A 14,037-nucleotide genomic window follows, 5' to 3' on the forward strand; every position below is an offset into this window, starting at 1 on the left:
TCTGCATAGAATTGATGAAAGGCTTCCCCCTTATGTAATACAGTTTCAGGTTGCATTTCTGGATGCAGTAACGGGCTGTTTTAAGTGATAACAGTCTTCCGAAGTATTCCCAATCCCATGTGGCTATATCTGTCACATTAACATGAGGGGTTCTCAGGCAATGTTGCCTGAGGACTCTAAGGTCACACACATTCAAACAGTGAATTCCAACCTTGCCCTTTATGCACCGAGATGTCTCCGAATTCTCTGAATCTTTTCACATTATCATGTACTGTAGATTCTGAAAGATCCAAATTCTCTTCAATCTTGAACTGAGAAACATTTTTGAATTGACAATTAACTCACGAATTTTGGCACAAAAGGAGTAAGCCACAACCCATTCTTGCTCGCAAAGTCTGAGCCTTTGGTGCTGCTTCTTTTATAACCAATCATGATACCCTCACCTGTTACTAATTAACCTGCTTATTGTGGAACCTTCCAAAATGGTGCTCCTTGAATATCCCATAAACTTTTCAGTCTTATTTTGCCTCTGTCCCAACTCCCCCCAGTATGTTGCAGGCATCAAATTCTAACTTCGTTTACATTTACAAAATACAATTAAGTTGGTCAGAAAAACTATTAAATCTTTTCTTTGTACTTTTGTCAGTTAAATAAATGTTCACATGAATTAGCAAAATCACAGATTTCTGTTTTTATTGCATTTTGGGAAATATCCCAAGTTTTCTGAAAATGGAGTTTGTAATAAAAAAATAAATTAAAACCATTGAATTGTGTGTCCAAACTTTTGGATACTTGAATAAATAAAATGGTAAGAGAGAAGCCAGAAGTCACTCAAACAGTTGCAGGATGACCTGAAAGCAGCAGGTATAACAGTTACATAGAGAACAATAAGCAATTAACTGCAATCATCGCTGTTCCTACACCCTATGCAAAACTACTGCATGCGTCAATTAATGGGTGTGCCTTCTTCATGTGTTTGAGACCATTAAACAGTAAATTAAAAAATAAATAAATAGTAAAAGGCCGTATTCAACGACTGTAGTTATCCAGATCATGTCAAGCTCTGCTCAGTTAAGTAAAGAGAAACAGCAGTCCATCATTACTTTAAGACATGATGTGTCTTAGTAAAAGTAATTGAATTAGAAGGCGTGTTCAAACTTTTTACTGGTACTTTACATCTGGGAATTTTCAGCTTTTAGCAGTAATAAGATGTGAACTCACTGGTGGCATTTATAGCATTATATTGGATTAACATTATTATTGCAATACACCAGTTATGTTGAGTGCACCAGGAGCAGAAGCATCTTAACAAGTGATGCTTATTGCAAGAATAAGTTTTCAAACATTGTGCTAAAGTGATAATTCAACAGTTTTTTGTGTTGGTGTATGACTTTGAGGAGTACCTCATAGTAACCCCCCTAAAAGAGAAACGTATTTAAAATGCTAGTCTTACAAAAATGACATCATAAAATCCTGGGTTTTCTGTGTGTGATAAGCTCAAATATGTTGTAAAGTTCACTGATAAAAAAATCGGTTTGAAAATTAATTTTTTTTGCATCTGAATTCTGTTCCAAAAGTCACTAAAAGCTTGTCTGCCATTGTTAGATCGCAGCAATTTATAGGTCAGCAGCGCTGCATATGTGCCACTGCCTTCTCTTGTGTCCACACTGACTCTATAATATTCTCTACAATGGCGTGCATTCTTGATACTAATTCTTTTGAAAAAGACGACAAACGCTACAAGGGGATGGTACACAAGTGTTAATTATTATTTTATAATTTTAATAATTATATTTTAGGTGCCTATAGTAGGGAATATTGAGTGCTGTTTTATGGCCCAGTCCCACAACACTGATAACTATACCTATGCCTGAATTTAGTTCCAGTCTGGAGCAGTCACACCACAACTATTAATCCTGAATACTGGTTGTTGGTTTTCGTGGGAAAATGTAGTGGTTACATGCTGTGCGCACGCACACCCAGTGCATTCAGCAGCACACAATGGCTGACAGTAACTGCGAGGAAGAGTTGCTTTGGATGCTCATTTTGCACAGAAGGCAAAGCCGAAAGAAGATGAAAAAGAGAATCTGGGTGCATGAAATCCTGTAGCACACAGATGACCGTTAATCTCTGACTCCCGGCACTCCCACATAGAACCACTCGGACAGTCAGTAGCATGACAGACACAGCTATCCACTGTACATACAGTTGTGGTCAGAAGTTTACATACAGTGACATTCATGTCATCTTGGATATGAATGTCATGGCAATATTTGAGGAAATTTGCAGTTGACAGAAAATATAAATTTGCAGTTGACAAACAACTGCAAATTTAATTTAAAATTAGCTCATGTTTTAAGTCGTTCAAATTCTGTAAAGCTGCTTTGCGACAATGTTTATTGTTAAAAGCGCTGTACAAATAAACTTGATTGATTGATTGAATATTTGGGCTTTCAGTAATTTCTTTGAACTGTTCTTTTTCTGTGGCAGAATGTACAGCATGCATCTTAAATAAAAAAAACACCACTAGAATTTGGTGCACAAGTTTTAATTTTCTTTGGGTTTTCTGAAATCAACACAGGGTCAAAATTATACATACAGGGTCAAAAATTTACATATGCTCACTTAGATTATTAATTCAGAGGTGCTGAAACTTTCAAAATGTCTCTTATCTTGCCAAGGCCTCTTAACTTCCTGTTAGTGATCATGACTGACTACAGCTGGTAGCTTCCCTGTGCCTTCATAAAAAGGGTTTGTTTACAGCACTCATTGGATTGACCAACACACATTACAATGGGAAAGTCCAAGGAGCTCAGTGCAAATCTGAGAAAGAGAATTGCAGATATACACAACTCCGGAATGTCTCCTGGAGCCATTTGTAAACAACTGCAAATTCCAAGATCAGTTCAAACAATTGTATTCAAGTTATTGTGAGGTGTACTCACTTTGTCAAGCCACTGTGCTTCAAGAAAACCCAAACTGTCACCCTCAGCTGAAATGAAATTGGTTTGGATGGTCAGGAACAACCTGGCACAGCCCTGCCATGAACTGGAAGCTAATGGATCAGTGTCTACAGTTCAGATCATCATGGACTAAGAAGCTGCTATCCAAAAAAATAACCCCCTGCTCCAAAATTGACTCCTTCAAGCTGACCACATGGACAAAGGAAAAAAAAAGCCTTCTGGAGGAAAGGTGTATAGTCAGGTGAGAAAGACTGAGTTGTTTGGCCACAGTGACCAGGTACAGAGGGACAATGTACCAGCTGCTGGTAGTGGTGGCAGGATCATGCTCTGGGGCGGTTTTGCTGCCAGTGGAACTGGTTCATTGCACAAAGTGGATGGAATAATGAAGGAGGAGGACTACCTCAGAATTCTCCAGCATAAACCATCAGAAAGTTGAACACGACTTGGGACTTACAACAGGACAATAAACCCAAACACGCATCAGAGCTGGTTGTGGAGGATAAAGCAGGCTAACATTAAGCTTAAAACAAGTTCTGACTTCAACCCTATTGAAAATATATGGACCATGCTTATAAGTTGAGTCCATGCCAAGAAGAAGAAGAAAAAAAAATTGAACTCTACCAATTCTACCATGAAGAGTCATGAAATACCCAACTAGAATTCTGCCAGAAGCTTGTCCATGGTAAACAAAAATGTCTGATCAAGATGAATCTTGCGAAGAGACATTTTACCCAAATATTAGGTGGGCTGTATGTATAATTTTGACCCTGTGTTGATTTCAGAAAACCCAAAGAAAATTAAAAATTGGGCACCAAATTCTAGTGTTTTTTTTAAATTAAAAGATGTATGTTGTACATTCTGCCACAGAAAAAGAACAGTTCAAAGAAATTATTGAAAGCCCAAATATTGCCATGACATTCATATCAAAGATGAAATGTCACTGTATGTAAACTTCTGACCAAAACTGTACATAAGGCACATGCTTGTGTGTTTTGCTTTGGAGTGTGGTAATAAATGAACCTTTAACACAGACAGGTAGCCTAAACTGTGGCAGACACATTTTATCCTGTTTACAGTGGGTGTTCCCATCACGAAAGAGAAACCAATCAAAACCGAAAGAGTGAAAAATATGCCGTTACCATGTGAATATTCTTCTTTTGTGAATGTGTAAGTGGGCACTCTCAGTGCGCTGACAAGTTTTAGGTTTCATCCAATTTAGGTAATTTAAAAAAATACAATAGTTGGCAGTGGGCACAAAGTATATCAGACATGAAACCTCATACTGCGGCAAAAAAAAATAAAAAAATAAAAATTATATTTTACACGATCCACAGATAGTATTTGTAGCAAAGTGTCTGTGCTGTTCGTCTGTGTGCGCGAGCACACACATACACACACACACACACACACATACACACACACACACAATTACCTGACTGATCAGATGTTTTACTGGATCAGGTTCAGGTCTGGAAAAATAGCTCCAGAAGCAATCTCACCAATACCGATAATACCTATTTGCCTAGGCCTGGGTTTATCAGCTTGGTGTGACCACCAAACACACAAACTGCAGGGGACCAATTTATTTATATAGTTGTAGTTCTAGTTATCGATATTGTGGGACTAGGCCCTTAGGCACACCAGATCCATTACATTCTTAGGAATGTAATGCTCTACAAATTCACAAATGTCAGAAAGTCACTATAATTAACAGTGGAGCTTACAGTAGGTTATTTTCTGTATAACAATCATTCCTTTTATGCCAAAACCCACTTTGAGAGGGTTATATCTCATCTGATCATAGAATCTGCTTTTGGTCAAAGTCCCAGTAGTATCTAGCAAACTCTAGGCAGTTAGAAGAAACTAAAGGATGTTCTTTGCTGGCACAGAGGTGGTGTCTAATTGAAGAACTGGTGACCTCAAAATGCTACAATCATCTGTAAATTTCCATTTAAAATTTATGGAGAAAAAATTTACCCTCCAACCTGTGCATGGGGGTAAAAATACACTTTCCAGACATGTTCATTATAATGTGAAAATGAGCATTTTCAGGCATGTAGCCTACCATTTTACTGAAGGTCAACACACTTCACATTTCATTTGTACATTCTCTAATCATCCCTGTGTTGATGAATAAACAAAGGGAATTTGGTCTTTGTGCGTCACCTCAATTTATTTTTACTCCTCCTTACTTAGGGTGCCAATAAATTCTAGAGTTGACATTCTAGAGTTGTTTCATAAAAAACTATGCTAAAATATTTAAGAGCTGATCAGGATTACATAATGAATTCAATTACATGACTGTTATAAAAGTAACAGTACTATCCTAGTTCTTTTAATTTATTTACATTTAATTTTTTTGGGATGGGACCAAAGAAAATTTATAGGACATTTTGTCTATTTTTACATGATTGTTTTCTAGAACATTTCTTTGTAGACTGTCAAAAGCACCATTAATTTTAGTTAAGGATGTCATTTCACAAAACAGTAAAGTAGCAAACAATAGCACTGATACGTTACCATATTTCCGTTATCTGGAATGATGGGTGCCCCCCATATTTGATGATCCCTCCGGCCCCATGGCTCCACCCCGGCCTGACATGCCCATGCCCATCATTTGAGCAGGGCCCTGGTTACCGCTAACAGCAGCGGCAGGATTAAAAGAATCTACACAAGACAATGCATGACCAATATTAACTAAGACATGTTTCTCACCCAACTTGGCACTAATCTGAGCAATGCAGGCTATTTCTGAAGTGCAGTACCATGTTCCTCTTAGAAGAAAACAGATGCTATATGAAATTCCTACATATAACTTACCCTCCATTAAAAAGTACATACTATTCATGAACTGCCACAAGTAAAAGAAAGTCAGGGGGGGGGGGGGGGGGGGGGGGGATCAGGATTTGACAAAGTTTAAAAAAAAAAAAAATCAGTTTCTGTAAAACTGAAAGAAAAAGCATCAGTTGATCTATTTTATAATGCACAAAATATACCTACTTTGTTAAAAGGTTCAATGAGATTACACAAAAAAAAAATCCGTAAAAGATCTGGTTAAAAACAAAAGTGCCACAAAAAAAAAAAAAAAAAACAGGGAGTGGGGTGCGGAATAAAGATCCAAATATAAAGGCTATATTTAACTTGCAGATAAACTGCAAGGAATTATTTTGAGATATTTACAATTTCCGCAGAAATTGTCAAAGTATTTGCTATCCCTCACTCATGCAACTGTATCACACATAGACAAACATTCCTCTGATCACAAGTCACACAGTATGGCTGCATGTACATCAAGGGTTAAACAAAACTCTTTCAACACAGTAAGTAAAGGTGATGTATAGGACTAACCACACATTTGGTTCAAGCTTGGGCTGAAACTTATGACCATACCTCCCATATTAATGGCTCCACGGGCACCCCATTTCACTCATTCTCATATCCTGTTCTCTCTGAAAGTGAAGAAAAGTTATGAAACCATAAGCTGCATGTTAAAAAGAGATATTTTGTGGAAGTTTAAGTGTTAATTCAGCGCATATGATCCTTGGAAATGATAGGTTTTTACCATTACTGGGCCTCATTTATCAAACTGGATATAAACAGATCTATATTGTAAATTGTTCATAGAAGCATTAGATGGCATTAACTAAGACAACAGATTAAATATGAAAATGTAAGCAAAAGTAAACCTATAAATGTAAACAAATAAGACCACTTATTCACATAAAGCGAGTGCGAGTTCTGCTTTCCATGTCTTTCTTTAAATGCTGTGCAACACTTTATTAGAGCCAGCAGGAGGTGACTAAGTGATTGCTCTGATATGTTTCAAGTTGCAGAATGCTGTATACTAGCTAATGTGCAATCAAGCTTCCTATGACACTCACATTCCCTACTGCTTTTATGGAATGGCAACAGGGAGGACAATTGCAAACACTTTTCTTTGAATAAAAATAGCATCTTTGAGTTATAAGCTTGGTATCAACGGTCACCTGCGTACAGTAGATTTTTTCCTCCATTTTCTTTTCACATCACTTAATCTAACTCATCTTTTTCTGCAATTTGGCTATAGTTTTTGCAGATTTTTCCTTTTCAACGGATTTTTACTCTCTTAACTAATACAAACCCCGTTTCCGGAAAAAAGTGTAGAATATTTTCCAAAATGCAATTAAAAAAAAAAAAAGTTAATTCACATGAAACCCTTATTTAACTGATGAAAGAACAAAGAAAAGATTTTCAATAGTTTTACTGACCAACTAAATTGTATTTTGTAAACAAAGTTAGAATTTCATGCCTGCAACACACTGGAAAAAAGTTGGGACAGAGGCAAAATAAGACAAATGTTTATGGGATAGTTCAAGGAACACCATTATGGAAGAGTCCAAAATAAGCAGGTTAATTAAGGTGAGGGTATCATGACTGGGTATAAAAGGAGCAGCACCAAAGGCTCAGTCTCTGCAAGCAAGGATGGGTCATGGCTCACTCCTTTATATACCAAAATCTGAGAGAGAATTGTTAGTCCATTCAAAAATAAATTTCATCAAACGTAAGATTTTAGGTCTTTCAAACTCTACAGTACATAAGTGAAAAGACTCAGGGAGTTCAGACACATCTCAGTGCGTAAAAGGCAAGGTTGGAATCCACTTTTGAATGTGCATGAACTTTGAGCCCTCAGGCAGCACTGCCTGTGAAACCATCATGCTAATGTGACAAACATATGGGGCTTTTCCACTACCAACGCGGCTGAGTTGGGCTGAGCCGTGCAGTGCTGAGTTGGGCTGAGTCGAGCTGAGTGGGGCTGTTGGGGTTGCATTTCGACTACAACCGTGCTGAACCGTGCTGGCTGGAAGTGAGTGGACACATTGGGTGGAGTTAGCGAAAGTGGGTGGACGTCACGTGATGTCATTAGGCGGCGCAAACAGTGACATCAGTGACCTTTTAAGCGGTAGTCTCACGACCCCGGATAGTAAACAATAAACATGGAGGACATGGAGTCATTAGTGTTCTGCTGGTGTTGGTGCTGTGGCTTGTTGTCACCGACAACGCCAACAGATACTGGCAAGAGCGTATAGATGAGGCGAGGTGCATAATTTGTCGTAATTCTTCTTCCGGGTTTACGGTGTTTAGATGGTGGTTCCCAGCGTGCTCGCGGGGGCGTGTGTGGGCATGTGAGGACACTCCTCCTCACCAATCAGTGCACAGGGGAGTGTCTCCTCATGCCCCTAGCCCCACTCGGCTCAGTTTGGCTCACTTCAGCCTCACTCCAAAACCGTGCGAGTTTTGGGTGAAGTGAGCTCAGTCGTGCTACTCTGAGGTAGTCGAAACGTGAGCCATGTTGGGCTGAAATGAGCTGATAAAGGGTAGTGGAAAAGGCCCAATAGTCACATAGGCTCGGGGGTACTTCAGAAAACCGCTGTCACTTAACACAGTCTGCCACTGCATACAGAAATGCAACCTAAAACTGTATTATGCAAGGAGGAAGCCTTTCATCAGTTCTATGCCGAAACACCACTGATTTCTCTGGGCCCAAACTCATCTCAAATGGAACGAAAGACCACAGAAACGTAGTGCTGTGCTGAGTCCACATTTCAACTTTTCAGGGAAAACCAGATGTTGAGTTCTCCGTGCCAAAGGTGAACATGACCCATCCAGTTTGTTATCAGAGAAAAGTGCAAAAACTAGCATCTGTAATGGTATGGGGGCATCAACACCCATAGCATGGGTGAGTTGCATGTGTGTGAAGGTACCATTGACATATTGGGGCACGTTTGGATTTTAGAGAGACCATTTTCATCAAGGCAACATCTCTTCCTGGGAAGTCCATGCTTATTTCAGCAGGACAATGCCAGGCCTCATTCTGCATGAGCGACAACAGCATGGCTTTGTAGACAGAGTGCATATGCTTAACTGGCTTGCTGCCAGTGCAGATCTGTCTCCCACTGAGACTGTCTGGTGCATCAAGAAGAGGAGAATCAGACAACAGTGACCACCGACTGTTGTGAGCAGCTGAAGTCTTGTATTAAGCAAGAATGGACAAGAATTCCACTTGCAAAACTGCAAGAATTAGAATCTTCAGATCCCATACAATAATAATAATAATAATAATAATAATAAATATTTATTATTAGAGGAACATCATGAAATACAATGGTAATGCCTCTGTACAATTTGAGTGTGTTGCAGGCATCAAATTCTAACTTCAATTGTATTTTGTAAATGTAAATAAGCTGGTCAGTAAAACTACCTGAAAAGCTTTTCTTTGTACTTTTGTCAGTTAACTAAAGGCTCATGTGAATTAACAAAATCACAAATTTCTGTTTTTATTGCATTTTGGAACATATCCCAACTTTCCTGGAAGAGGTTTTTACAGATGTTCCTTGGCATAGACGCAAGTCAAAATAACTTGCGCTTCAACCTCTAAGAAAGACTTTTTTGGAGTTCAGTCATCTTTTCAGCTGTTTGCGTATTGGCTTTTATGGAGTTTTGTGCACATCGCCAAAGCAGACAGCTGGTAATTTATGGGTGCAACATATTCATGCAGGTATGATAAAAATCGGCATTTCCAAAACCTTTGTAAAACCAGGGGGACATTTTTAGTAATTTTTTGGCTCATGCACAAAAAAAAAAATCCCAAACGACTTTACGAGAAAACTGATAAATGAGGCCCACTGTCAAACTATAACAGTGCCTACATTATAGGGAAATTAAATTTAGATTTTAAAATTGCAATTATACTCTATACCCTTAAGGCCACTTTATACTTCTGCGTCAAATCTGCGCCATAGGCACAGCATCGACGCTCACACAGGGTGAAATATTTACACTTGCACAAAAGGTGTGCACATCCTCTAGAAGGTGCTATCGCATGAAACAATTTACTGCTTTTATGCATAGAGCAGAATGCAGACTCCATGTTTCACTGTAAGAATAATATTCAGAAAATAAACACGAAAAAAATGTTTTTTGAAACAAATTTACCGGGGGAAGAAAAAAATCTCACATGATTAATTATAAAATGCAGTGAATTCTCACTGAAAGCATTCCCGAAGTGTTTTAACTCGTCTGTATTCAGCAGTACAAGCAGTTCAAAGCCAAAGTTCCACTGCGCGCTCAGGAACGAGTTTAAAAAACAAACAAAAAAACATCATAGGTCTTGTGTTTAAAGCCCATAGGATTAGATGCAAGATTAAACTGGGGTGGCTGTTATAATTTCTATACAGCCACTATAGAGCCTCACATTTTATATATTTAACACAATATCATGATCATGGATTTCCAAATTTGTGTGGAGAAGGAGCAGTCGGAAATGTGATGCTACCAACTGGAACCGACCAATCAGTTATTACGGTCGGTGTCGCCGGGTCATGCAAGTACATTTCTGGAGACGTACATATGCTACAGAGTACGGTACAGGTCAGTATGGTACATGACTACTCTGTACACTACAGCACACATTTGACGCAAAAGTAAAAACTGGCCCTTTTACATACATTAAAAAAAGCGCCCTTTCAGTTTTCTTTAACAACTTCATGAGAAACTATTTAGTTGCCTGCTACTTCAGTTTCAGATGTAGCGTTGCATACATATTCTGCATACATGTTCAAAAAAAATTAAACATTAAGAAATATTACACAAACAACAACAAAAAAAACACATTATATTAAGCTACATGTGGTATATTAACTGTTTACCTGTAAAGAAAAAAAAAAAAAAAAAAAAAAAAAAATTTATAGAACAGAGTGACTTAAGTACATTATTGTGAAATCAATGTTGCATTATTATGTAACATTAATAAAGTTAATGATTATTAACTTCATTAATGTTAGTAATATAAAATGGTACCTACATTTAAAAAAAAAATACTGCTTGATAAAAAGTTGCATCCTCACTTGTGCACATAAATTAAAAGAAGGGAAAAAAACCCTGAAATGAGTGGAAAAACAGTATACTACATGATGCTATTAATGCTGAGTAACAGATGACCTCACTTTTGAAAGGAGATGAAACGAGGAAGTGATTTTCTATCCAGTATGCTCAATACCAATAGTAAGCACTTGCCCTTAATAATATACAAGGCTTCAAGACAAAACTATACAAGGGGTGGACAAAATGAACAGCATGGATAATCAGCATCAAAGTGGAACAGTGTAGTTCCAAGCTCACTTACACTGGACAGATGGACACTACAGGATATTCACTAAATTACCCACAAGTTTAGCTAGAGACTTAAAACACCTCTGTGAACCAGTCTCAACAAAGGCTTCACAAAATTTCATAGCCAAAGGATACCTTCAATCCATAATGTCTATTGCCATATGTACGACGGGAGATCCATAATGGTATGGAGGTTTGTAGCTAAATCATGAGACCAATTATTGCTTTGCATGGTCATAACAACCAATACACATTAAGCAACAACGCAGGCCCAGATGCATCCTATGGTGCAAAGGCATTTTCCTTACGATGCTCCTATAGATCATAAAAACATGCCAGGATGTAAATGGACAGGTCTAAATTATCCTTAGGTACGAGTAATAGTGCAAACGTATGTGTACATGGAGTCCTGCGATGAACCAGGATAAAGCAATGAACGAAAGAATTCCCCCATACAACTTAAATTATTCACATTGTTTGATAAAAACCAGGACAAAAAACTTAATCACGCACTTTCCATGCCATATGCTTCGGTTGATGTGAGAATTTTAAATGTGCTGCTGTTACAGTATCATCATGCATCACAGCACTATCCAGCACATGAAGTTTAAACATAGCCTACATACTAAAACATTTTTCATGTTCTTAAACCAACTTGTCCGCTAGGCACCTATTAATAAAAACCAGCAGCCTGAATCATCACTGAACATGAACACTAGTCACGTGGGCTAGTGATTTGTTTCATCCCTGACTTGCATGACAAGAATTAAGGCTGTTCTGGAGGATCCTTATTAGATCCTATACTTATTTGTCCAGCCCCTGTAATGTTTAAAATAAATTAATATATCGAAGTATATTAAAAAGTCAAAAGGACTGATCCATGAGAACAGATTCTAGAAGAAACATCACACTGATGAGACAACACAATGAGAGAACATTTTCATTCCTAAACGAACAAAAACGTCAATGATGAATGAATGTACTGAAAATGGTGATGTGGGTGTTTAGATAAATAAATAACAGTGTCACCTCAGCATCCACAGCTGCACACACACAGGCACACGCACCTCTTATTAGCATATTTGTGCCACATACCAATAGACAATTTAACATTAGATCCAATTCGCCGTCTCTGGCCAACAATAAATTCTGTCATGGTACTGCAAGTAACAATGTAAATACATCTCTTGGGTGTTACTCAGCTATGACTTTGTTTAAATGATAAAGGTTCTTTTTAAAAATAAATAAATAAATAAATAAATAAATAAATAAAATTTTCCAAAGCGATCATGATCCAATGATAATGCACTAATGTAATACCTGTTGGGTTTTTTTTTTGGGGGGGGGGGGGGGGGGGCACAAACAGAGACTGACTGCTGGTCTTTAGGGCAGGTGTCTTGGAATGGGATGCTCAACATGCACACTGTATTGGTGTGTTCGACAGGTGTGTATTTTTACATACAAATTATTAAGTATTGTAGATTTAAAAAAAGATGATGTTTCTAAAAAAAAAAACTGGCATAAATTATTTGCTGTTGCCATTTTCATAACATACACTGCTCAAACATGCACACACACACACACACACACACACACACACACACACACACACACACACAGAGAGAGAGAGAAAGAGAGAGACTGCAGTCCCTGCAGATCTGCCTTTTGGGAATTTAACAAGAAAAAAAAATCACATTATTTAACATAATATTTTCATTATTTTTAACATCAAAAGGACCACACACAACATACATGTTAAACAAGAGGGTTTGACTATTTTGAATGCTATGTTCAAAGTTCAAATCCAATCTATTTGAGGATACATTTCGTGTATATAAAACACCCTTGTTACTCTTCAGCAGGAATATTTGTATTGTGCAGCTCCAGTCGTTACACACAGCTGTCTGCAAGTTCAATGTGCTGGAACAGTTTAAATCATGACTGAAGTGCTTTGAGGTTCTGATGTGCTCCTCATTTATTAACCAATATGACCCTAAAATGTCTAATATGGTAGAGAAGAAAACAGCATTACACATTACTCTAAAAAACACTTCACAACACTTGTGATATTGCTACACTGTGCAGTGCAAGTCAGAGCTTCAAGATCAGATACAAATGTCACCTGCAGATTTACCACCCTTAATAAAATGCATAACATGCAACCATTGACCATTAGATTATCTGCATATAGCGATCCTTTATAATTTACAATTGTACTTTTACACATTATTATCTCAAACATAACTTAAGCAATAAAATTTCTCCTGCCAAATATTTGCTCCACTATTAATATTGGGTGAAGCCTTCTTTGTAAAGAGCAAGATCACCAAATATTCTCTTTACTGGAAGGTCAGATGCTTGTAGAGATGCTGGAAAATCTTGGACCCCACCATTTCAAAATTACTTATTTATATACCTCTCCAATACTGTTATAATCCACTTTACAATTAATTTTGTGCTCATGCAAACATTTCTAAATTAAGTGAAACACTGCTGTGTTTGAGCAGAGGTTGCAACTTGTAATTCCCACCTCCAACCAGTAAAGGCCATAGAAATCCCCCCCCCGCCAATTTGGAAATTCAACTTCTCAGCACAGGGTAGCCTTCTCAACCACCAGTTCTTTCCCTGTTTGGAGTGATGACAAACAAACAAGTACCCCTTCCCTACGTTTACATTAGTTTTGGCTTTAGCTCCATTAGTATACAGAAAGTTCTTGGTTAAATCTATAACACTGGCAATACTAGCTGCTGTTTTGAGACAGTAATTATCAAATGTTAGTTATTACTCCTATAACTATCATTAGCTGGCTAGTTTTTTGCTAATGCCACTCACTATTGTCCGGTGTTGCTGCGGTGCTGATATTTCAGTCCAAAATCCTGCATGTTCATTACTGCAGAACAGTTTCAGTAGCCACTCGGGCCTATAA

General features: G+C 37.8%; 1 protein-coding gene across 1 annotated transcript in view; it reads right to left on the minus strand.

Moving 5' to 3' along the window:
- Window positions 1–14,037, minus strand: part of pspc1 (paraspeckle component 1) — an 87,979-nt gene that overhangs the window by 3,440 nt on the left and 70,502 nt on the right. The window contains 4 exon segments of the mRNA XM_060898712.1: window positions 5,484–5,516; window positions 5,518–5,630; window positions 6,354–6,381; window positions 6,383–6,412. Coding sequence (XP_060754695.1) covers window positions 5,484–5,516; window positions 5,518–5,630; window positions 6,354–6,381; window positions 6,383–6,412 — 204 coding nt within the window.

Source organism: Neoarius graeffei, chromosome 18 (genome assembly GCF_027579695.1).
Source record: "Neoarius graeffei isolate fNeoGra1 chromosome 18, fNeoGra1.pri, whole genome shotgun sequence".
Lineage (NCBI taxonomy): Eukaryota > Metazoa > Chordata > Actinopteri > Siluriformes > Ariidae > Neoarius > Neoarius graeffei.